This window comes from Lagopus muta, chromosome 5, assembly GCF_023343835.1.
Source record: "Lagopus muta isolate bLagMut1 chromosome 5, bLagMut1 primary, whole genome shotgun sequence".
Classification (NCBI taxonomy): Eukaryota; Metazoa; Chordata; class Aves; order Galliformes; family Phasianidae; genus Lagopus; species Lagopus muta.
The window spans coordinates 54,318,436-54,342,619 of NC_064437.1; the positions used below are offsets into that span (position 1 = coordinate 54,318,436).

Below are 24,184 nucleotides of genomic sequence, written 5' to 3' on the forward strand. Positions count from 1 at the left end.
CTGAACTAAAGGAGACTCTTATCTCAGATCAGGCTGTTTTTGTTCATTTGTTTTGGTGTTTTGTTGTTTGGTGTGGTGTTTGTTTTCTTGTGTTTCTTTTTTTTTTTTCTCTCCTGAAGAGATCCAAACTCCAAGAATTTCATTCTCTCATGCCAAAGTCATCAATAAAAATACCCAAATCTTCCACAATGGCTTGGATACATGCCACAGTAAGAGAAGCCATTTAATAGTAAGCTCCCATCCATGAGGAGAATCACACTTCAGGTCACAGCTACTTCCCTTTGCAACAGGGAGATCACATTCTGCAAGTGAGCTTCTCCTGCACAAGCAGCATCAGGCTATTCAGTCAGCCTGGAGGACAAAATGCACAGGGAAGGGAGTTTGCCATGTTCCACAAGGAGACAGTGAATCCATGATGGTATGTTCAAGATAGACTACCATGGGCTAAAGTAGTAGAAACCTTTCAAAAACAAGGAAAGAGACAGATGCAATGGGAAAGAACACAGACTTATTCCCTGAATTTCAAGGCAAAGTCAACCTTTCAGTAGGAATTTGGAAAGAAGCAGAAAGGCAGCCACAAGTCAGCTTTCTGACACTTGTGTACATTCCTGTTAGGACTTGCTAACTTTTGCTTACTCTTTTTTGTTATTTGTTTTTCACCAGGAAAGCTCGATGCTGCTATCATATGATTAAGAAGCCACTCACTAATCTCAACAAAAATCCAATACTTGAGTGTCTTTGGCTTTAGCCACTGTACAGAAAGCATTTGGGATTCTGGAGCATTTGACAGCTTTCCCCTCCTCCAGGACTGACATTAACCAAAAGCCTCCTATCCAAAATAAAAATGCTAGACAGAACACAACTTGCATTCCTCCTGTTTTGGGAAAGTCTGGATTGGAAACCTATTTTCTCATCTTGAACCCATGTGTATCTGTCGAAGTGTAGTTCAGGAGCCATATGACATTAACAGCTTATTCCTGTGAATGCTACAGCAAGCCAATAAAAGAGTGGGAATCTTCAGCAAGATGCTCTACAAAATGCAACACAAATCAAAGGAAACACTGGTTGTATTCCTACTGCTGCCCACGAAATACCTTTCACTGCAGAGAAGAGAACTGTTGGGAAAAAATGACAGTGACAAGCCTGCAAAACACCATCTCTGTAAGCAGAGGCTGAGTACTGGGCTCATATTTCACCCTGAGCCTACTTCTGATTTCCGTAAGAAACTCCACTTGGATTTTCCAGAGACTCTGCCACCTATTCAGAAACCAGTTTCAAGCAGCGATGGCAAGTTCTCACTGCTGCCTGTTCTTCAGCCCATAGTTGATCAGAGGACTGAACCCTGAAGTCCTCTGCCCCAACAGCCTTGTACTATCTTCCAAATGGTGATTTCTGAACATTTCTGGGCAAAACTCCCCCAACAAGATACCAGTGGCTTTAAAGCAGAAGAGGACAGACAAATATCCAAATACAAATTGAAAGCACTTGCTCCAAAACTCCGCTAGTGTCTCAACATTTCTTGACTAGTCAACACCTTGCAATTTTATTTTTAAAAAAGCACTTTTGGCATCGTTCTTGGGCCTCTTAAATCAACACCAACAAATTCCACTACAGATTTAGACTTCACAACGTGACTTCAGTTCTCCAAGTAAGAATCTTGTGAAAAAGCTCTGTTTCTGCCAGCATCCACTTCCAAGTCCTCCAGTCCCAGATAGCAGAGAAACAAAACAGGAGAGCTGCGTAACGGCAGTCAACCTCCTACACACTCAGAAGCGTCCTGGCTACCTCTGCATTATGAATTTCATGAGCTGCCACTGAACAGAGCCAATCCTGTGCCCACTGGTTTTGAATCCCACAGCTTGTGGTCCTACATGCCATACCAATACAACTGCCTGTCACAAGTTGGTGACAGGAGGCACAGCTCTCTCACTTCAGGGAAGATTATGAACGTTGTACACATCCAGCAAAAACACAGAAGCTTGTCATATACCTAGAAGTGTTCAAGGCTAGATAGATGCAGTTTGGGAAAACCTGGTCTAGTGGAAATGAGCACACAAATACCAACCTTAGTTGGGTACCCAGTTATGAGATTTGGGATGATCAGAAACTATTTGTTGACTTGTTACTCACACCAGTCACTAAGACAACTTCACAAATGTCAGTCAACTGTTATCTCAATGTTGACTTTCCAGAATGCAAAGCAACAACAAAGGCACAGAAATTTGGATGAAAAAACAAGGAGTTAAAAGACTCCACTCTGATCCTCATAATAGAAGTTAGCACAGTTACTATAGAGCAGGGGTGGCAAAAACTAGCTGGAAGAGAAAAGGGTGCAGGAGAAATACATCTGAGCAATTTCAAAGTTCTTCCACCTTTCACAAGGCACCTCCTGTAGATAACATTTCCAGGGACACTGGCCACACACTGCTCATCAACTTTGTTGAATTAACAGTACAGCTTATGGGATTAATCAGTTCTTTCTATCCCACTTTAAGAACCTCAGAAGAAAGTCAAAACAGCAAGTTGTTCCTAAAGAGACACTAGTCCCCAAAGACAAGTGATTTGTTACAAGGCTGGACATTGCTGAGGCTACAGATACATTGCAGAGTATGCACCATGAAAATAATAGCAGCTACATTTATTCATATCATTATCTGTTCCACCTCTGGCTCTCTCTTCAGTCATTTTTTTTAATGGCTATTTCTTGTCACCAGTGGAAAGTGCTGTCCATAACCAAGAATTTGGTGGAAGTTCGCTGTTTCCAGCCTTTACAAGTCAACTTTCTCCCAGACGGAGTTACTGTTCAGCTTCAGAAATCAAAGATAAGTAGTTCTGAACTCTGTCATGGCTCCAGCTGAATGACTACAGTTGTGAAAACTTCCTTAAGCAATGGCTTTTACCGAGTCTAACTCAGTGCTCAACTACAGCATTACAGGCTCTTCCCTGCCAACTCACTTTCAAGAAAAACACTGAATACCAATGGATGGTCTGACTTCAGAGCTCTACCTTATAAGTGCAATTCTGGTCCATCCACCAAAACCCAATGAAAGCGCAGCTTGGAGAGCAACAGAAAAAGGCCTCAGCATCATGACGCTGTTAAGGTTGATTAAGGTGAAATCTCAGTTTTGCTGAAACATGGAATTTCTGTTTTCCTAACTGAGGAATGCACCACATTACATTTTCCTCAGATCAAAACATCTTGACAGGAGAAAATTAACAGAGGCTTTCGCTGTTCAAAAAGGATCAAAAAGCATTTACCATAAAGTATTCCCTGCAAAAGGTGCAGGAGGAAAGGAATAAGAAATCACTAATCCCCATCAACACTCAGCTCTGCTTGCTTCAGGCCACCCCTACTCACTGTTTAGTGTTCACTAAATTTCTACCAAATTTTCTACCAATTTACTTGGGGACAGTCTGGCTAATCATGAGTCTGGTTAAACAAGAGAAGAGGAAGGTTGATATGATCTGGGGATACAGCAAAAGAATTACTAGTTAGACAGCGGAAGCACTTGGCACTACAGATTCAAAGACCTGATTCTGTTGGTTTACAGAAACAAGAGCAGCTTGCTTGCAAACCCACAGCCTTCACTTAGAGATATGGATGGGTCCGGTCCAGTGATTATTTTTGGTGCTGTACTTTCATGATGCCCTTAAAACACACATGTGCATGACCAGGCACTTGGTCTTCAAGTGTAGTGACCGGAAAAAAGGCCCTTGTGCCACTCAAGTGCAAGATGCAAGGAGGCCTCAATGCTGGCCTCCGTTACAGCACTGCAAGGGGTAGCTACATCTCAGCTGTAATGGAAATTTCCCTGAAACCAGTATCAACTTCTTTCAAACACCACCAAACAATTCCTATTAACATGAACCAAGTTTAAACCAGCGACAGTAAGCAATTCACCAAACATTCCCAGTACTGTCCAGTCTCCATATGCCCACATGCACATTCTGGGTGGTGGCTTCTATCTAGGACTGTTTGCAAGGGAGAATCCTTGGAGCACGATGGAAAAAACAACACCCTTTCCTATGGCTAGTTCTCAAACCTTGATACTTTTCAGAAAGAGGGACTTTGCTTCCCAGTTCTCAGCTGAGTGTGAGGGTTCACATACCAACTTCCAGACACGCATTTCTTATTTTAAAATTAATAGGCTAAAAGCCCAGGAAGTGCAGAGTCTGCTCCTAAAATACGCCAAAGATGTCTGGAATGACTAAGTTCATAGTTTAATTTGTAGCTGGTTCAGGAACCAGATCTACTTGCTGTGCACAAGAGGAGCAAATAGCATCTTTTGTAAGGCTCAGTTATCCCATTTGCCTGGTGACAGAAGGGACCATTTCTGGTCATCCTACTTTTGTAGAAAGAGGCTTTGGTTAAGAAAGGTCTACATGAAAGAAGAATCATTTGCAATAACATCTTGAACATGCAGCCATCCTGTAATTTTGGTTCTTCATGATCTGCTTAGTTTCCTTCTTGGTAAGGGCAAGAATTTCAGACAAGAGTAAGAAAAAAGATCAAACAAACCGGCTCTCAAGTTTCTGATCCTATTTTCAAACAGGAAATTTCTGCCTCTAAAAGAAAGAATTTCACCGTCACTCTTTTAAGTCAGTTCACGCAGTCTTCACCCTGCATATACTCAAACACAGACTTCAAAGTGACTTCCAGGGCACTGCGGAAGATGGCCACGAGTTCAAACCTAGGGTTTCAAGTGGTCAGTGGCAGTTCATTTTTATCCACTCCAAATTTGCAGGTATGCTCAACTAAGACAAAAGCCTCCCTGAACATACTGTTATAGGTGCTATGAAAGGCCATGTGGGAGATTAAATTGCTACTTAGGAACTAACCAAAGTTCAAGCCCATGATTCAAGTTTGATATTAAGTGCTACTCTTCCAGACCTAGGCTCACTTCTGTATGGAGACTCACCCTGTTGCCACCCTCATCGTGTCCCATACAGTGTTTCAGTATACTGATATTTGCTATTCCAATTTTGTATTTCATTTTGTATGCAGCTAGAATTCTCCAGATGCATTGTCCTTTAAGGAGGACAGATTTCACCTGTGCTTATGTTCATCATTCCAGAGCCAGCACAATGCCTCAAGACATCAATTCATAAAAGGTGTTTGCTTACGCTTGTCAGACAGTGCATGTACTTGCCAGTGTTAGGCCAGCTAGTCAAGTTGCTGCTAATCATGAAAATGCAGCAGCTTATTTTCTCTTTGATCCAAGTACCAAACCAGCTCAGGATTCTTAAGCAAACACGTGGCAGCTGTGTCATACAGGAGCAAAGCTAGGTCTGTAGCGTGAGCGCATCCAGCACTGCCTTGCCCCTCCAAGCTGCTGCAAAATATGCTTTCATTAAAGCCCATCCCATGTGCTGCTTACCAGAAAGGGTGTGTGCACACAACACAAGAGGAGAAGAGCAGCAGGAGGTGATTCTGCAAACAGAATTAAAACAACTTTCAAGACCAAGAGACTGGTCTCTCCAGCTCACGTTTGCATGGTGGGGAGAAATAGAAGTGGATTCAAGCACAGTCTGGAAAATACTTGGCATTATTATCAAGTTGAAATTCAACTATGTTGCCAATATAACTGCACTTCAGTTTCATTTGAAATAATAAAGTGATGTCCCATTGCATGTGAAACTTTCAGATGAAGTCACACAGTATCAAGATACAAAAAAACAAACCTGCCAATAAAAATAGTAAAGAGAAGCCAGCCAGTAAAACAGAGATCCCAGAGAGCCCCTCTCATCCCCTGCGTCTTCCAGAACTACTTCAGTTAATCCAGCCATGAGCCAACATCTTTCTACCAAAAAATAATTAGTCTCCATCAAGAATGTTGGAAAGTCTGATGTCCTTGCCTGAGGGGCAGAAGGGAAGACATGTGCCCCTTTTTTCAAGCCACCCCCCTAAATCTGATTGTGTTATGAAACTCCAAAGCAAGGCAATTGCTTTTATAGATTTTGCTTAATCTGAAGATGGACAAAAAATTGGTCTGCAGGGAAGCTGAACTCTTTTTAACATGAAAACCAAAAGTAAGGAGTTATGTTACTGGTTGTAACTGAGACGCGTCTGCTAATGATTACAGCTTTCATTTTACTGCCAAAGTATTATTAGAACTGCTTATTTTCTGTGCAGCTTGGAGGAAAAAAAGTCTACTCCATCCTTTATTAATCTCGTCCTCATCTGACACAATAAAAATGCACTATCAGTCTTTTGCTTACTTTGGGAAAAAAAAACAAAACAAAACAAAAAAAAACAGGCTTGAAAGTCACCACAAGAGCCAAAGCCTTTGTCTATAATTGCTCTCGATTAACTAGAGCAAAGGGCAGGAGACGTCACTGTGTATTAGGTTTAGTGTTTTGGGGGCTTATTTAAAGCTATTTCACTGTGACTTGCTTTCTTAAGAAACTTTGATGTTACAAAGATCTAAAACATATATATATATATATATATTGTTATATATAAAATATTGTTATATATTATATATATATAGTTTTCTTAACATATACATACACATATACATTTTTAAGACCACAAGGCAACTATGGGACAGATGAGAAGATCTCCATAACAGCCCTGTATCTTCTTGGCCCCAGGTAGTTCCTTGCAGCAATGCTGAGCTTGTGACCTATTTGGCTGATATAGGAAACCCAATCATTAGAAAGTGTATGTATTCTAATATGAAAAGCAGATTTTCCTTGGAAACGTTTTCTTGGGGCAGGTTTCAGGGTCCCAAAACTGGCAGTGACTGCACAAACAGAGGAGGTAATGAATAAAGGCTCCAATCAGGGATGGTGTGTAAAATTTTTTCCTTTTCAGCCTGCCATCCTGGGCTCCAAACAGGGTATGCAGTGGAAACAGAACAGCTTTAACTATTCTGCCTGAGTATAAAGGCTCAGTGCAGCAGGATTAGATGAGAAGGGAAAAAGGAGTGAATTTGTAAGCAGCTGGAAATTTCAGAACTGAAGTTTACAGAGGTCTGGGAAAGAGTCTACCACTCAGGAGCTCCTGGCTGTGTTGTACAGCAGACTTAGAGGTAGCTTTGCTTTTGGTATTGGCTTCTTCACACTTAACAGACACGCGCGATTCCTCCAAAGCTAAATTGCCTTAGTAAAGAAATAAAGTACCAAGTCTATGGTTGCAGTAATCACTTCCCATCTTCTCCCAGAGCAGCTAGATCATCAGGGCAGTCACAGAAGTGCTGACGGATACTTCACGTCCACACCTACCAAATGTGAAGTCCAGACAGACGTGTTCCCTCTCTGCTCCCAGATAGTGAGTTAAGGATCTCATCCCCTGGAATATAGGGAAGTCAGAGCAGCTGCAGAACAATCTTTGTGAGGGCTGACACTGACTTTCCCTTTCCCTTCAAACTACCCTCAAAGTTATCTGGGAACAAGAAGAGTGTTCATACTGACCTGGCAATCTTGTGGGACTTTTTTCAAGCCCACCTGCATGAAGGTGATGCCCTGGCAAGTGGGGTTGCCCTGCTGGGTTTTTCCAAGTAGGGGAAATGCACTCTCTAGAGAAATTATAGAAGTACACAACTCTGACAGTAATAGTGTTTTGTTCTGCATCAAGTTAAATAGAGGGAAGTTTAAAAGGGAACCCATTTACTTCAACAGGATGCTTAGAAGACAGCACATGGGAAAATCCCAGATCAGTAGATGCATATTTAATAAATATGAAGACTTCCTATTTACAGCAATAACCCTTCCCTTAACTGAAAGAAATCTGGGGAGGGGGAGGGGGGTGGGATCGGAAAAGAACTGTCCCACAGAGACATGAAATCAGCTAAAGAAAAGGCAAATGAACATAGAAGTTGAAGTGGTTGGACTTAAGATGGCTACGTAAAGAAGAAAAAGATGATAACTAAGTTAGCCCTGCCGGAATAGCTGTTGCCCAAGGTTAAGAGAAGCAATGGGAACTAGATAAAAACATGAAAATAAAGCCCAAGGCATTTCAGGTAAATGTATGCTACAAGTGTGATTTCAGATTGGAAGTTCATTTTTTGGTGCATCTCCAACTGGAGAGAAGTACCAGGAATGGCAATTTGAAAGCAAATTCTACATAGATAGATGTGAAGCTCAATTCAAGAGGAAAATGCTTTTAGTAGTGCAACCTCATGATACCTCATGTTAATCATTACTGTTTCTTTCTATAGGAGAAATGAAATAGGGCTGCAGTGCCTGGAAAACAGTCATTAATACCTTACAACATCAAAAGTTTCTATGAGAGACTTGAGGAAGCAGTACTACTAGTTAGCATTAGCACTATGATATTATATATTATATTAGCAAATGCACTGAAGCTCACTTAAGTAAAACATTGAGTGGCTCCCAAATCAAGTAGGACCCAAACAGCAAGCCGCCCATCAACTCCGCCATCCCATCTAGCAAAACATCCCTCCTAGCAGATCTCCAGAGCCATCTGGAGCTGTTCCAGGAAAGCTTAAGCAGTTAGGCACTGCAAAAGGCATAGAGTTAACACACAGCCATGTTTCAAATGTTCCAGGTGAGTTTGTCACCAAGAAGAAAGAGCAAGCACACACTGCAATTCAGAGCTGCACAAACTAAGCAACAATGTCTATGAAATGCAGAATGGCTTTCCAGCAAAAATGGAAACATCATCCTGCAATTTAAAGGACAACCTCTCCTTGCCCCAGGGCCGAACAAATGTTTTGAGCACAAAAGCAGAAGCCCACTCAACTCCTTTGCAGAGCCCCAAAAACACAGTCATTTCAGAGGCAGCAATGGAGGAAAATCCCATTTTCCACAGTGGGAGAAAATACCTATGAAACCAGAGCATTAACAGCCCTGCTTTGGTTCCAGCTTGGCAAATTCCCTTCCCAGGCCTGAACACAGAAACACATAATGCTTGCCATGTAAGTTACTAAGTAGAGCAGAAGAAAAGTATTTAGATACCACAAGATAGCAGCATGAATATTACAACACATTCATAATTCAATAATTTTATACAGCAACCTCAGCTGAGATGTTGGTACTGTGGTGCTCAAGCAGTAGGCAGGTTTAGAAACATTAGCCTCAAATAACTTTTCAAAGCTCATGTACAGGGCAGCCTCCAAACACAGCTCAGCAGCAACTGCATCAGAAACACTGCTGCATGTTTCCCTTATGAATACAGTAAATCCAAGCTAAATTCTCAAAGCTTGAATGAGGGTTCAGCCATATCAAGATCCTTTGACTGAAAGTTTAACAGTCAGAAAGGGAAAGCAAACACCACTTCTTTACCCTTGCAGAGACACATTTAAAAATCCAATTAGCTCAGGCAAAAAAAAAAAAAAAAAAAAAAAAAAAAAAAAAAAACAACCAACCAAAAAAACGAAGAAAAAAGAATAGAGGCAACAAAGAACAGATTAGAATATGCTCACAAAACAGAATCACCAGAGGTCAGAGTAGGCTGTCAAGGGCCGCTTCCAGCTTAGTACAGCTGCTAAAGTCATTAGACAGTGTCACCCCACCCTTGGGTTCCCAGGGGCAAAAGCAGAGGAAGAAGGGCTCCTCCTCATCTCCTGCTGACTTGGCTTTTTCTGGTGTGAGTGTTGAGTTCTCTCCATCCATTCAACATTTTGCAAACAGGCCACTGGAAGAGAGAGGGCCTGTTTTGCAGGGTTGGTCAGTCACTCTGTTCCCAAAAAGGACTGATTTCCAGTGATGACTTGGCTACAGAAAATCATCCCATCCACTTCTATCTCTGCTCTAGGCTTGTCTCAGGCTTCATCTGGAGTCAGCACAGAGCCTGGATTAGTTTAAATGTTTCAGTTCATCCTACCAATACTCTGTTGACCCAAATGACCCCTTTTCCATTGACTAGTTTAAAACAAGGCATCCCGGCTCCCTCCACAGACGCCAGCTTCCAGACAGCTAAAGCTTAAAATAAATCCCACCAGACACACCAACAGAATTTGCTTTGCTTATACTGCTGCAAAACAAAACATGAGGACAACCAGCCTTGATCACCAACTCCAAAAAGCCTGAAGACAGAGTCAAAGACACTGCTGCAATTGAGACAAGCAAGTGCTCACAATCAAGCATTGCTACCCTTAACACAGAGGGCTCTGAAACTCTGCCAGCACAGAGAAACCTTCTCCAGCCATGGAACTGCAAGCATCTGAGGGAGAAAGGCATCTACGCTTTGCCAGCATTGTCCTTGTTTGGAGGAAAAACTTCTACAAAGACTTTTTCTGAGGATATTAAACAACTTTCCAGTAACTTCTAGCCAAACATTCCTCATCACCCACCCTGCCTCCTCAGACGGCCTGTGTTTGTCTGCCTTAGTACATACACTGCCTTAGTACATATGCTGGGCAGAAAACCACGGTAAGACAGGAACTGATTCATACATGGATCAAGTATCCTTTGCTGCAGGGCTCCCTGCAGAAAGGCAGGGAACGCAGTAAGGCAGCAGTGAGCTCAAAACAGGATGCTGGGTGTCACTGCTGCAGTCTGAAGACAGCTCTTACTTTTCAAAATAAGAATTTGGGATGATCCTTTCTTAAATTCAACTCCATTCATTAGAGAATTATGAACACTGATTCACAGAAGAGCAGTCACACAGGCTGTTCTAAGCATTTAGCATTGGCCACTCACCTAAATCTGTCTTCTTGGATGAAATCACCAGTGCTAGAGGAAAGGCATTTGACCTAAGTGTTTGTTTCTTCTCCTAAAATTCCAGGCACAGCTCAAGAATGGCCCGCTATACTAGACAGTATTTACTTTTTGTATCACAACATGGTCTCTTTCAAAGTTTGCAATTCAAATACACCGCCACGCTGGGAAGGAATGGAAATGCAAAGAATTAGTTTTCTCAGAGCAAAGATCAGGTCAGGGCTAGGTGTACAAACAGAAATTAAGACAGGAGTCACATCCACTGGACAATGTTCTCTTGAAATGCTCTGTAAGAAACATCTCCAGGGAAAGCCAGCGTGCACACTTGACCTAAAATAAAGCACAATGAAAGCGCAATGACGGCAATTAAGTATACAGTGTCTGACAACACTTCCAACTGGTGGATGCTCAGCTATTGACATTTTTAAAGTAAACAGAGTAGTTGTATTTGTGACTCGGTGTAGAGCTCCATCAATATTAGGAGCCTAGGAAACTGATGAAGTATTACTTATGTGTAAACAGAAGTGCACTGGACTTTGGCCAACTTCTGCAAGATAAATCTAATGCTCAGAGACATTTGCTACCATTGCACACAGTGCCACACTCCTGTCATGTACAAATGAGGGAGCGTGAAGATGGTAACATCCTAGAGAAAGAGGTGAAGCAGCAGAAAGCAGATGTGAGACAGGAAGTTGTCATTACAGAATTAAGAAACCAAGACTGTAACGAATAGGACTGAAAATTAATACTAGCTGGGAAAGTAAGCATGGAATAGAGGTCTGACACTGACGACCCCAAAGCCAGGGCACCCTAATAAGCAGAGGCCTTCCTCATAGTGACACTTCATTGCTGTCCCCCACGCCCTGGCCTCCCTTCCCAAAGGGCCCTCTCATTCCTGAGGAAACTACACTAGCTGCAATAGCTTTGTAGCTTCCAATATAATATTGGAAATCTGTCTGCAGTTATGTAATTGCAAAGGAAACAGTTACGTCCTGCTCAGCCCCACTGAAGAGGCATCCCTCTATTCCCCTAACAGAAGCAGCTCACAGGGGCTGTGAGGGAAGAGCCCCATCCCACCACACAGCCAAGCAGCAGAGGTGCTCGGAATGTGCTTACGCTTCCCTGTCTGTCAGGTTTTCCATTGCAAACACTGCTGCCACAGTTTATAATTTGACCGTTTCAAGCCACATCCACACAGAACTTGGCAAGGAGGGAGCTGCTCGAGCCGAGTCCCTCCCCCTTCTACCTCAAAGAAATCTGCATCAGATTCCTGCTTTAAAGTCACATTTCACTGCTCCAACACAAATACATACCGTCAGATCATTCCACAAGGCTTTTCTAGTTAAGGTGTAAGAGAAACAAATGCACTTGACAGACAACACTCGAGTCAGTTATTTACATTGCTATCCCAAAGCTACACAGAGATGTTTAGATAGAGCTGGCCGGTGCATGTTGGCTACACAGCACATTTAAACAAACCCATCAGACACAGCCCTGCAACTGCAGCCTGCTCCCAGACACCAGCTGGAGAGAATGTAAACCTTCACTTCAATCCTGATGCATTTCTGACCATTGCTACATACAGCTTTTCCCTCCCCAGTTGAGTTTAAAAACAATGATAATACCAGCACACCTTCCACTCGTGCAACTATTATCCAGAGGAAGGTCTGAAAGGCAACTTTTGTTGAACCAAGATTTTTTTTCCCCCAGAAAATGTGTTTCAAAGACTGAGAGCTGGTACATAACTGAGTAATTTGTTCTGAAGCACTGAAGTCCCACAGACATCTTCCAGTCCAGCAAAATTTGCTTCCATGGCAATTGCAGCAACAGTCAGGTTACAGTGACCCATGAGCTTCATAACAGAGATGAAAGGTTTCAGGATTTATTCACCACATGCTACACTGACTTTGCTTTCAAAAGTCTTAATATCGAACAGAAGTCTCTACTTGAAATGATATCCAAGTCTGAGCCATTGATTCAGTAATGAAGCCAACTTCATACAACCCTGTTTCAAATAGGTCTGACTGCAAGTTGCCACAAATCCCATTGCTTATATGGCAGATATAACACTGAATAATGCTACATGGTAAATTTAACACACTTAACACGAAGTTAACCTAATGGATAATAACCAGGTAAGAATTCAATATATGATACACTGGAAGGTTTTTATTTCCCCCTCTGCTTCTACCTGATATATTGACCTTGGAAAGTGTGGTGTAATTCCTTCTAGAGGGATGTGCAGTTTGGAGGCAAACAGGGAGATGATAATTAGCTCAGGCCCTAGAAGCATTTCAGAAGAAAACCTTCAGAAGGACATGAAACAGGCACTGTTTGGATACAGCTTCTGAACATCACTGTGTAAGGGCCATCTGGCCAGTAAAGCCAAGGTATTTCTTCCCTACAAAGCTGTGCAACAGAGCCAACCTAAGGTTCCTCCCACTCTGGAAAACAAAAGAACTATTAACACATCCCTAGGCATCACCATGCAACTCCATTCAAGTAAGGCTTTAAAAAACAAACAAACAAAGAAACAAAAATCAAGCAGTCAGCCATGCCTATTAGCTACCCTATTAGCTTTCCCAAAGTACATATTGAAAAACAAACAAAACCCTTCCAAAACCCCATATTTGCAAGTATACACACAAGAAAGTCTGCAACATTTGCCCAGCAGAACCATCACCACATTCAAAGCACACTGTTCAGTCTAATGGCACTGTAAGCTATCTAGTTATTCTTCCCTCCCTCCTGTTCTGAAAAGCTACACATGGCAAAAGTTCATTGCTGACACTGTCCCTGCTGCAGAGCCATACGTAACACCTTGCTTCATCACTGTTTTCTGGGCATGGGAGGAGAATGAGCTTAATTTATATAATCGCAGCTCTAGTTTCACAACACTTTTGAAGACAGTACAACCATACAGTGAGTTGAGTTGCCACCCACATGCATAGTCCAAATGATCTTATGTTCTTTAAAAAAAAAAGTGTATCCCCATGTTCTTAGAAGTCATAACCACATATTCTAGACACGCTTTCCTACACTAAACAGGTTCTGCATTCAATCCACATTGCAAGCTTAAAAAGCTCAGACTTCAGAAAACTTCAGCTAGTTCCTTTACATGCCATTCCAGTTTCCAGAAGAGACAAGAATTCAAAGTATTGAAGTCATTCCTGTGGTATCCCTAACCCAACAGAGAGTTAGAGTGTACGTTTGGAGTCCTGCTCGTGGACAAACTAAAATATTATTCCCTTGCCAGAACAGTTCAGAGAAGCATCCAAAGCAAGCGATGCTTTGGACATCACCGATTGGTGCCATAGTTTCTCATACAGGCATGACTGCTGATCCCAATGCTTCATATCTCTTCTTATTTATACGAGCATCATGAAGCCTAGGTGATAAGCATCTTGAGAATACAGTCTCAAGGACTGTAACCCAAGTTCAAGGATGTTTCCTTAGAATCACATTTCTGGACCCACTACTTAAAATTAAACCCTCTTGCATCTCCACATACCACGTGGCTCGGTACAGGACACTGTGAACTATGCAAGGCAGAGAGGCCACATTAAAACAAAACAAGGGAATTGTCATTTGAAATTCAGAGATGCTTCTTGCATTATTTTAAACCTAGTTTCCTCGGTACCATAAGCCATTATCAAAAAGCAGGGATATCATGGATATGAACACAAGTTGCCACAATAGCCAGATTTGTTCTGACAGCAGTAATGCCCACTGTTGACAATGAGAAGCTTTCAGACTCCGAAGGGAGGAGGCTTGTCCATTAGTCCAGAGAGTTGAAATTGAGACTTTTTTTCCCTTACAATCACAGTGAGAGCTTTGAAGTGGAGCAAATTAGCATTTTGGTCTTTACTAGTTTTGCAAGTGATACAGTCAGTATCCAGAGGACAAGCATTTGTGTTCACCCGAGTGAGTGCATTCCCACACGCTATGCCTTTGGACACCACAGTAAGTCACTGGCCAGCAACTGCTTCACACAGCCAAGCTAGCATTAGGCTTTCATACAGCAAAGAAATTACCACTCCACTGAAGAAATACATAAATACAACGCGTGATCATCATTATGGACGAACTGACTCAGAGCTCTGAGAAATAGACTTAAGCCCCTGACCAGGGCGTCCCAGTTCCCCTGCCAGCGCACTCCAGAGCCAGCCAGCCAGGAGAGCCTGCGTGCGGAGCTCCCACAGCACGAGCCTCGCAAGCATGGCTCCAAACGCCAGCAGCTCCTCTGGATGAGGACACACAAGTCACGAGTGGGCTGGAGAACAGCCCTGGACAACTGCTTTGGATTAATGCACAAGGAGCGCTGGAGGGAGGAGGGGAGCTGCTGAAGACAGGCAGTTATTTAAACCAGCTGCTAACCTGCTCCACCATGTACACAGTCTCATACATTTGTTTAGGCTGACTCGAAGCTAGCAGGCATCCAAGAGTTAAAGCACACAAAAGACATCTATACAAACACTTGCCAAGAATCTCATTTTCCAAGCACAAGCTAGTTATTGCACAGATGGCAGAAGAAGGGATTTCATCTTACTTTTACATTACATGCTCTGCCTCTTTGCTTCTAAACTCCCCAATTAACGCTTCTGCAAGAAGTTTTGAAGCTGTGCGCGGCCATGTATTTATCTACACACATTCCCTTCCCTCCCTACTGAGCTCTGGGCCACAGGCTAAGCTGTCAAGCCAAGTTTCACCCCAAGCAATTTTTAAACGCTCATCCTATAAATCCTCCAAAAAAGGGAGTTAGTAATGGAAATGCTGACGGAGACTCAAAGAGACAGCAGGGCAACTAGATCATCTACTATACATCAACTTCATTAGCTGCAGACCCTTCTCTCCTTCACCTTCATTTTCCATTAGTGTACTTCAGCTAATTAACACACAAAACCCATGAAACATTCTTACAGTAGAAGGCAACATTTGGCCCCCAGCCCAAATCAACATTGAGAAACTTCAACATCCTCAGCCAGACATAGTAACTGTACCAGATGGAGCTAACGTACGGCTACGAGCAATGGTGAAGAAACTGAAAGAACAGGAACACATGGAAAAAATCTGACCATTGAAAGAAGGATGAGCAACAAAGTTGTCTTACCGCTTTCATTTTTCTCTATGACATCCACGACCTCTCCAGCTTGGAGGCTGATCTCAGAGTTCTCCTGCTTCTCATAGTTGGACACCACCACATATTGCTCCAGGATCATGGGTTCGGAGCTAGCATCAGCACCTGGGGAAGGGAAAAAGCAAGCTGTAAGCCAGCTTCCAGCCATGGCTCCTCGAGAGCGACCTCCGTCCATCCGAGTCACAACAGGCCAAGTTGTCACCAGAGCCAAGCGAATCAGCAAACAACCTTGGCTCGCAGCATATCCCCAAATGGCTGGCCATATAGAAATAGCCTCCTCTGGCCCACAACCCAGCAGCACAGAGGGACATTGGAGAGAAGAGGAAGAAAAAGGGGAGGAAAAAAAAATGTTTTGGTTTTTTTTTTTTTTTTTTTTTTTTTTTTTTTGAAAAGGAGCCGAAAATACAGTGATTTAGTCGCAGAGTTTCATGATGGATTCTGAAAGTAAACCTCTTCCCAACATGGTTTCCACAATCCTTGCTCCCATTCAGTGAGAAAAATCCTGGGCAGAAGCAGCATAAATCCACAGCTGAGCCATCCCCCCAGTAAACCAAAAGAAAAACAGCTCTCCCCTTGGCGTCTCAGCTCCTTCTCCACTCTAAAGGCTTGAGCTGAAAGTCAAAAGGGGGCTGTAGATGCCAATCATATTCGTCTGCACTGCAGCCCTTAAATAGAAACACATGAGCGGGATTGAAAGAGAGGGAGGTGGGGTGGAGGGAGAGAGGGGAGGGCGGGGAGGAGTGTTTACTTGAAACAGAAGAAGAAAAAAAAGTTATAGCGCCAGATCCTTGCTAAAACACGGCCACCCCCTGCCTGCCCCCCGCCAGCTCCGCGGTTCCGCATTCCCCAGTGCAGAAGCAGCCTCGGAGCAGAGCACAGCCCAGCGTCCCTGGCCAGGCACGGTGCGTCCCACTTCCCTCTCCATCACCCTTCGGTGCCTTCTTGGAGCTCTTAGAGACAGTCCTCCCTGTTTGCTTCTCCTTCGTACTGAAGGTTCTTGGCTGTCAGAGCCAAGAGCAATGACTGCAGGCTCTCATACAAACACAGAAGAAAAAAAGTGCAAATAACTGTTCTCCATTCCCCTGCTGCCCTCAAGCTTTTCTTGGGCATTTTGGGCTTTTTTTTTTTTTTTTTTTTTTTTAATTTTTGAACCTCAAAATCAAAACTGTACACTCTGGGAGGAGTCACAGGGCAGGCACACTGCTGCTCCAGGCATGGGGGAGATCCCAGTGCTGCCACCGCTGCACGGATGTGGCACGGCTCTGATGCAACATAAACAGCACATACTCAGCTCCTCCAAACACGGGCACCACAGCACTGCTTCTGCCTGGAAATTGCCTTGAAAGGTCATGAAAGCCTCAAAGTTTCTTAATTTTCCCTCAAAAACACATTCTTCAAAGCGTCAGAGCAGAACAAAAAGCACCTTGGATTTCTGCACTAAGAGCCACCAGACACAAGCCTTCATGCAAAACTATTTTACAGGTTTCCTGAATTGCAGCATTGTCTATAAAGGCAGAGCTGTCTGGACCAACAGTATATCATACATTTTACACAGTAAAAGGCAGTTCCCGTCTCTCTAGATTAAGATGCAGATGGAGAAGGGAGACAGCAGCAGATGTACGGCCTGCTGAAAGTCCCATTTCACGTGACGGGGGCAGAGCCAGGAGCAGACTCCAGGTCTCCTCAATCTCTGAAGACAAATTGGCTACAAGAGACAGGAAGGAAGCAGCATGGTCTGAAGCTGTCCGCTGGACAAGCTGGGGGACTAATAGCTAAGCACAGGATGCTCAGTGTTGCATTGCAGTTCCAAAAGCAGCCCGCATGTATGTATTTGAACTGCAGATGCAAACTAATTCTGCAGACAAATAATTAGCATTCCTGCCAAAAGAGAGATAAAGAGTGCATCAGTCATTAGAAGAGCATCCTGTGCAAGGAAAATCCTTAAATAAAAGCAATTAACTTAACATTTTCCTGAAAGGAAACACTATCACAATGCCTCCCTTTGGACTGGTCTTAAGAAATCCAGAAAATTAGATGACTTCCGTGCTCCCTAAGCCCGCCTCTGACTGCTCTTATGTTCCATAGGTTAACTTTCTTTAAAGAGGAGTCATCTCCTCCTGAAGCTTGTGTTTAAGAGATTTAGCTCTTCTGTGGATGGCTGAACCACAGCCAGCAGTAGGAACAGGGGAAGAAAGCAGTGAACTGACAATATTAAGATTTATTATACAGTTTTTCACCATAGCTGTTCACTCTAAAGCATCATCATATTTCTGTTCACAATGAATCAGCCTGATTTGTGTGCTCTGGTTTAAACCAGCACTAATTGGGTTATCAGGAGTGTGAGGAGATGCCTTCCCCTGTTTCTCTGCTTCCCACACAGTCCCTTCTCCAGTCTGGGAAGGGGGAAAAGCAGCAGCACCTTCTTCACTTTATTTAAGCAAGCAACGCCTATAGCCCCCACTCCATTTTTGCCCTAGGATTCTCTAACTAAAACCCAAAGCCACCATGGCAATGTATTTATGCACATGCAAAGAATTCAGCATGCTTAGAAAGGCAGAATGTGGGACCAAACAATTGCAAAAGGAGTAAAGGACACTCACAAAGCTATTTGCTGCGCACACACACCACAGATGTCTTCTCTACCTCCTAGGCAGTAGTCATAGGACAAAAACCACCAGACAGCAGTGCCTCTGTGGCAGGAGCAGTGCTCGTGTGGTACACGTGTCCCTGCTGGGAACAAAGCCGGGCCATGGCCGGAGTGCAGGCTGGCAGACATCCCACACCAGCCACCCATGCTGAGCCAGGGACCGTGTGCCAGGGGAGTGCCCCGGCCAGCAAACCCAGAGAAGGAGCACTGCCAACCCACTTCCGCAGTTCTCTCTCTAAAAGTAATAATAATAAAAAAATTTAAAACAAAAAAACAAACAAACAAAAAAACCAAGATGCAGTCCATCTGTATTCGCATATCTGAAACTCAGCAGTCTACCCTGTCCTGGCTTAGATAAAGCGTTCTGCACAGGAGGACTTCTTTGTCACTACAGCATCTGGTGCAACACTTACAATTAAGAGACCATTTTAACAGAAGCTGGCTTAAGCATTACAAGACTCCTGTTAAGGCGAAAAAAAAAAAAAAAAAAAGCCACACAACTCCTTGGTCTAACAAGTAATCAAAGTCAAATAAGCCTGTTCATTTACAGCTACAGCAGATCATCTCACCCTGCTTTAAATTTGGAGTGCTGCACATGGCCACGTGGAGGGTAACCCTGCAGTTCCTGAAGTGATGCCCTCCCAGGATCAGACACTGTACAGTGGGAAAGGCTTCAACAGTAAAGGAAGGAGGAGAGCTGGAAGAGACAGGAACAGCTTCTCCCAGTAATCTGAAGCCTCGCACGTTATCTGGGCAGGCTGGTTTCAGCTGTTCCATTACTCCCTTCAGACAGGCACAAACTTCAGCCCTTCTCAGTCCTCCACCCCGATAGGCATCTTTAAATAAATGATGCGTCAGTGAGGCTCAGGATCCTCAGGATCACACCTGCACACCATGAGCCCCATGGAGCAGGGCAGGATTCCCAGCAAGCTCACATGCACACTGCAATGCCCCATGAATATCACAGCACCACTTTTGGAAAGCCTTTTCAGTACAGGCAGGAGGAATGGAGAGCAGAGGGTAGGATAAGGCTGACGTGCCAGGTAAAGCTCCCTTCCAACCCTCCCCCAAAAAAAGCAGAATTAGTATTACAGTTCAGTTCCAACTTGCAAGCCCTCCCGAGAGCAGAGCGCACGACAGATTGCTGGCTGAAATAAGAGTTTGCTTGCCTCTCCGTTTATTTTTGCCTCGAGTCCGTTTCCTGGTTAAAGTCTTGAGGATAGCCCTCCTCCTCTCCATAGGGCTCCACTTTACAATCCTCCCGCTCCTCACCTCTGAGATTACTTTCCCAGGGCTGGGCAGAAATGTCATCGGAGCTTGTCCATGCCCCCAGAGCTGGCACTATGAAGTGACACTGTTGCGCCCTGACCCCCTCTCCAGGCAGCAAGGAGAGAGCATCGTTCCTCCCGCAGTACTCAGAGCCCAGTGACTGTGGGACAGCCTCCTAAATAAGAGCACAAAGCTCCCGTTCCAAGTGGCTCCTTCCTCCTCCGTGTTGCAACAGCTAAGACCTATGATGGTTTTGCAATAGCCAAAAATTAAAACCACCAAGTGGACTCCAAAAATAAAATCATCTGGATATGGAAATTTGAGACTCCTGATCTTTGCCAGAGTACTCCGTTGTTATCAGGCTATAAACATGTCTGCTCTTTTAATCCATACAGCGTGCTGGACTTTATATTGCACTTTTATGATTATCAATCAACTGTTTACAGATTCAGACTAAATGATGTAGGACTGGGCTGGTCAGTGGAAGTTCTGAAAAGAGCCAAAACCACAAACGTTCAGTGAACACCACGAGCATGAATCACAACTGAGTAACCAGCTGGCAGGTAGTCCTCCTTCCCAGACCTGGGCTGCAGCTGGCACGTTCCCCATGGGCACACGCAGGGTTTGCATGCGGGCACTTGGCAGAAGGCACCCCAGTGCCTCAGCTCACCAAGCAGCAGCACATCAGAGTTGCACACTTTCCAAAAGGAACTGCAGTGGCTTACATCTAGAGCTACGGCTTCTTTTTAAAGCCAATGAAGGGTAACCCTTCATGCATCTCAAGGAAATTCCTTTGGAGAAAGTTGAGAGCAGGCAGGGAAGAAAAGAAGGAGTATCCAGAACAGCAGCAATCCCATTTAAAATCCTCCAATCAGACTATCCCCTCTCAACAATCACATCCTCAGTTTTAAACACATGGACTTTCTTTGTCTAACTAAAACCCTTACTTTATTTTTTTCCTTATCAGAAGTTCTATGACTCTGCGGTAAATAAACACGTTGTATCTGCGTGTTTTCTTCGAGCCCTCTTCCAGTGATACATCCCCAAGTCATTCAAGATAGCCTAAAAATTGGGCTAAGCAATTTTTATCCTGCACATGGCATGAAAAATACTTTTATATGAAAAGCACATGAGGTTACACAAGAGCTCCGATCCCAGAGCAAATTCAAAAGCAGTTCCTAAAATAACGCACTCTTAGAGTAAGCAGTGGAATGAGACTGACAGAGCTTCCTACAGATCTCCTTGGGGAAAATACGGATTCAGATCAGAAATAGAGAACTTGCTAGGACTACCACCTATACATGCTCTAAAGAATCAGCCCTTGACTCATCTCCTGGATACTCCTGCATACTCCAACTCCAGACTGTCCTCTCCCTCAGCCCCTTCCCAAAATTCAGGCTCTAATTGCATACCAATGATTCACAGAGGACACTCACAGCATGTGTCAGTAAGAAAGGGGATCCATCTCTATCCTTTCTGGTAGGCAGGGGTCTCCCCAGTTCTAACAGCACTTCAGCAGTCAACAGCTCTTGGTTTAACAGTCCTGAGCTCTGAAGCTTCAGTAACATGCATAATAACTAAAAGAATTCAGTACAAATCCATTTCAGCCTCTGGGTCTTAGCAATAAAACTGTTCCGGCAAAATTCCTTTTGTCTCATTACAGAGGAAAACAAATATTTGCAGAAGGATATCAAACGGGTTATTAATACTCCCTTGTTTCTGCAGCTCATGACCTGAGATCAGCTAGGTAGTTCTTTCTCTAACGACAAAGCCATTTGATGGCATTTTCTGAGAAGTTTCAGAAGCAGGTGACACTCTGCTAATTAAAGAGAGAAGACTGAATGCAGGATGGGAGAGCTTGGATCTCATCAGTAAGTAACTTAAAACCAAATAAGCTTGGCCTAAAACCTTATCTAACACACAAAATGTCAATGCCTGAGAGTAACACAGGGTTGAGCACCACCCTTTCAGGGATGACCAAGTCAGTACGCAAACCCCCTCATCCCAAATTAGGGGCCATAATTAACACACAAGGAGTTTCTCTGTGAGCGAGTATTCATACACACACACTTTCTTCAAGACCACATTAAGCATGCACACTTTTAGTGCATGGAGCAATATCTTGCTCGCAGAGCACCTGCAACTCCAGTCATTATCGTTCTGGCTACACATGCAGACACCAGGCAGAGATGGCAGCTCCATGAGCCATGTAGAGTCCCTCCTGGCCCAAGAGATTGCTGCTACAAACAGCCACAGGGTGCCCAAGCCAACAGCACACACAGTCATCAGGAAGGGAGGAATATGCCTTGCAGCAGAAAATAGGCTCCCTCTTGGATTCATCCCCCAGTGAAAGGGATGCACAGTATTTCCTAGCTTTTCCAAGAGGCAAGATCTGGCTGAGCTTTCAAGACCATGGGACAAGTGGCAGCTTTAAGGCAGGCTGGCTTCCAGCACTGCATGTGCCCGAAGCTCAGCTAAACCAGCAGCAAAAACCAATCTCATGGACAGAGCACCAAGAGCAGCTTGGCCCTCGGTAAATGCCCGGCACTCTCTCAAGTGAGCACTCCACTTTAGTTTCTTCCTTCTTCAGAGTGCTCAGCAGCATTTCCAACAGAATCCTGACAAATGGAGAAATTCAGTGCTGACCTTTGCCAACTGGAGCTTGTTAGGATTTTTATTTCTTTATTTTTGATCTGCTGAGTTTTAAGGTAGAGCCAAGAAAAATTAAAGGCAGGAGGGTGAAAGGAAAAAAAAAAAAAAAAAAAAAAAAGAAAATGTTGAGTCCTCTTTCCACTTCTAGGAAAGTTGGCTTTCTGAACAGCTGTTCCAACCAACTAGGTTACAGGTAGCAACAGTTCAGAAAACTGAAGTATTTTGCACACTGATCTGTTAAACCATTTGTAGATTTTCACACAGCTGCTAGACAGGATCCTCCACCAGGCTGAAGTCACCTATGTACATTGGCACTCACCCCAGTCACGCTTGATGTGGCAGCACACCCACATTACTCTGCACTGCACAAAGCCAACTAGCCAAGGAATGCAACAGCAGTCGGGTCACCCCCAACCACCCTCCTGGCACATGGGTTGCAGTGATGGCAAGGGAAGGCAGGCTGCCTAGCTGTGTGAAGCTCTGCATTCCTGATGGCCTGCAGTCAGAGACACCCACTACATCCCACTGTGGCACTTCTCACAATCTGGCAGTGTGGCATGATCTTCTTCCAAAATAAGACGTTAAATCTCGTGGCTGGAGTTTGCATTTAATGGAGCAAGATCGTGTCCTATGACTGGCTTCTCTTCCAGTCTTCTGCATTCTAAGACATAGATTGATACCAAGGATACAGAATCCAAGCTTGAGCCTTTAACTTCCATATTACAATACAGCCTTCAGCAGGCCTGATCTGAAGAGAACCAGTGTTGGAGCTGTGGATTCATTTGAACAAGAAATTAACTGAATGATCATTCCAATCCAATCCAAAATACATCATGACAACTGAATGACATGAATTGGAACAGCTTGGGGAGCTAGAGACCTGGGCAGGTGCACCAGAAGACTTCTCAGCAGAACTATGTAACAGCATTTCCCTTTTTGAGCACTACACAGAGCAATTAATCACTTATATTTACCCTCTCATTATGCACAGATTTTGAAGCCAAACTAGCAACATGCATTTAGCTAACAGAAGAGAAGGAATTTGTATTGATTAAAGTTTCACCTTTCAGAAGGCTTTAGTATTCTATTTGCCATATTACAAACCCCAACATAAAGCAGTCCCAAGACACACAGAAAGCCAGAGAAAACCAACCCCATATATCCCTTACCTCCAAACCAGGCCACCTAAGGGCTCCTTGCCACTCTCTTCAAGCAGTATCATCTCAACACACTGCCCTCCTTTTCAGTCTCATTGTTTGTCTGAACTCCCAGATGACCTATTAACCACCATGCTTCTGTGATCGAATACTTCAGATATTTTTGGGCAATTATGTACAAATATCAGCCTGAAATCAGACCTGTTCTGCTCAGAGTGAACATCCCCCAGGGGTGTACTGAACTTCTTTCTGGGTCAGCATTTCTGATATCGCTGCAGTGTTACTTACTAAGAGCCTCTGCCTAGCAAGCACCCACCCACTGAGGATGGTGGGATTTTGCTCACAGGGTTTGAAAAGGACATTGGCTTGGATATTAACCAAATTGAGCACAGAAAGCAGCAGGGGCATTTCCATTCTTCCTTGGCTTAATACCTATGTGTTGTCTTACTGCCCATATCCTTCACAGAGAAGGAAGTATCACAAGCCACAGACTTCAAGTTTGAGAAGGATGAAAGAATGATAATTTTTGCCATTTTTGCATCTTCCTCAGTCTCATCTGTTCCATAAAACACCCTTTCTATATATACACTGTGGAAAAGCTGTCTTCTCTCCTTTATCCCTCAGTGCAGGCATGGGGCTGTGAAGGTGTGTTGCTGCTGGACAGGGTCAGCCCACCACAAGGCAAGAAACTGCTTT

At 43.8% G+C, this 24,184-nt stretch overlaps 1 protein-coding gene across 9 annotated transcripts in view; it reads right to left on the minus strand.

Moving 5' to 3' along the window:
- Positions 1 to 24,184, minus strand: part of SH3PXD2A (SH3 and PX domains 2A) — a 235,739-nt gene that overhangs the window by 50,767 nt on the left and 160,788 nt on the right. For 7 of the 9 annotated variants that reach the window (XM_048946827.1, XM_048946828.1, XM_048946825.1 and 4 more), the window contains one exon: positions 15,737 to 15,868. In XM_048946827.1, coding sequence (XP_048802784.1) covers positions 15,737 to 15,868 — 132 coding nt within the window. The other 2 variants (XM_048946833.1, XM_048946831.1) reach the window with 2 other exon arrangements.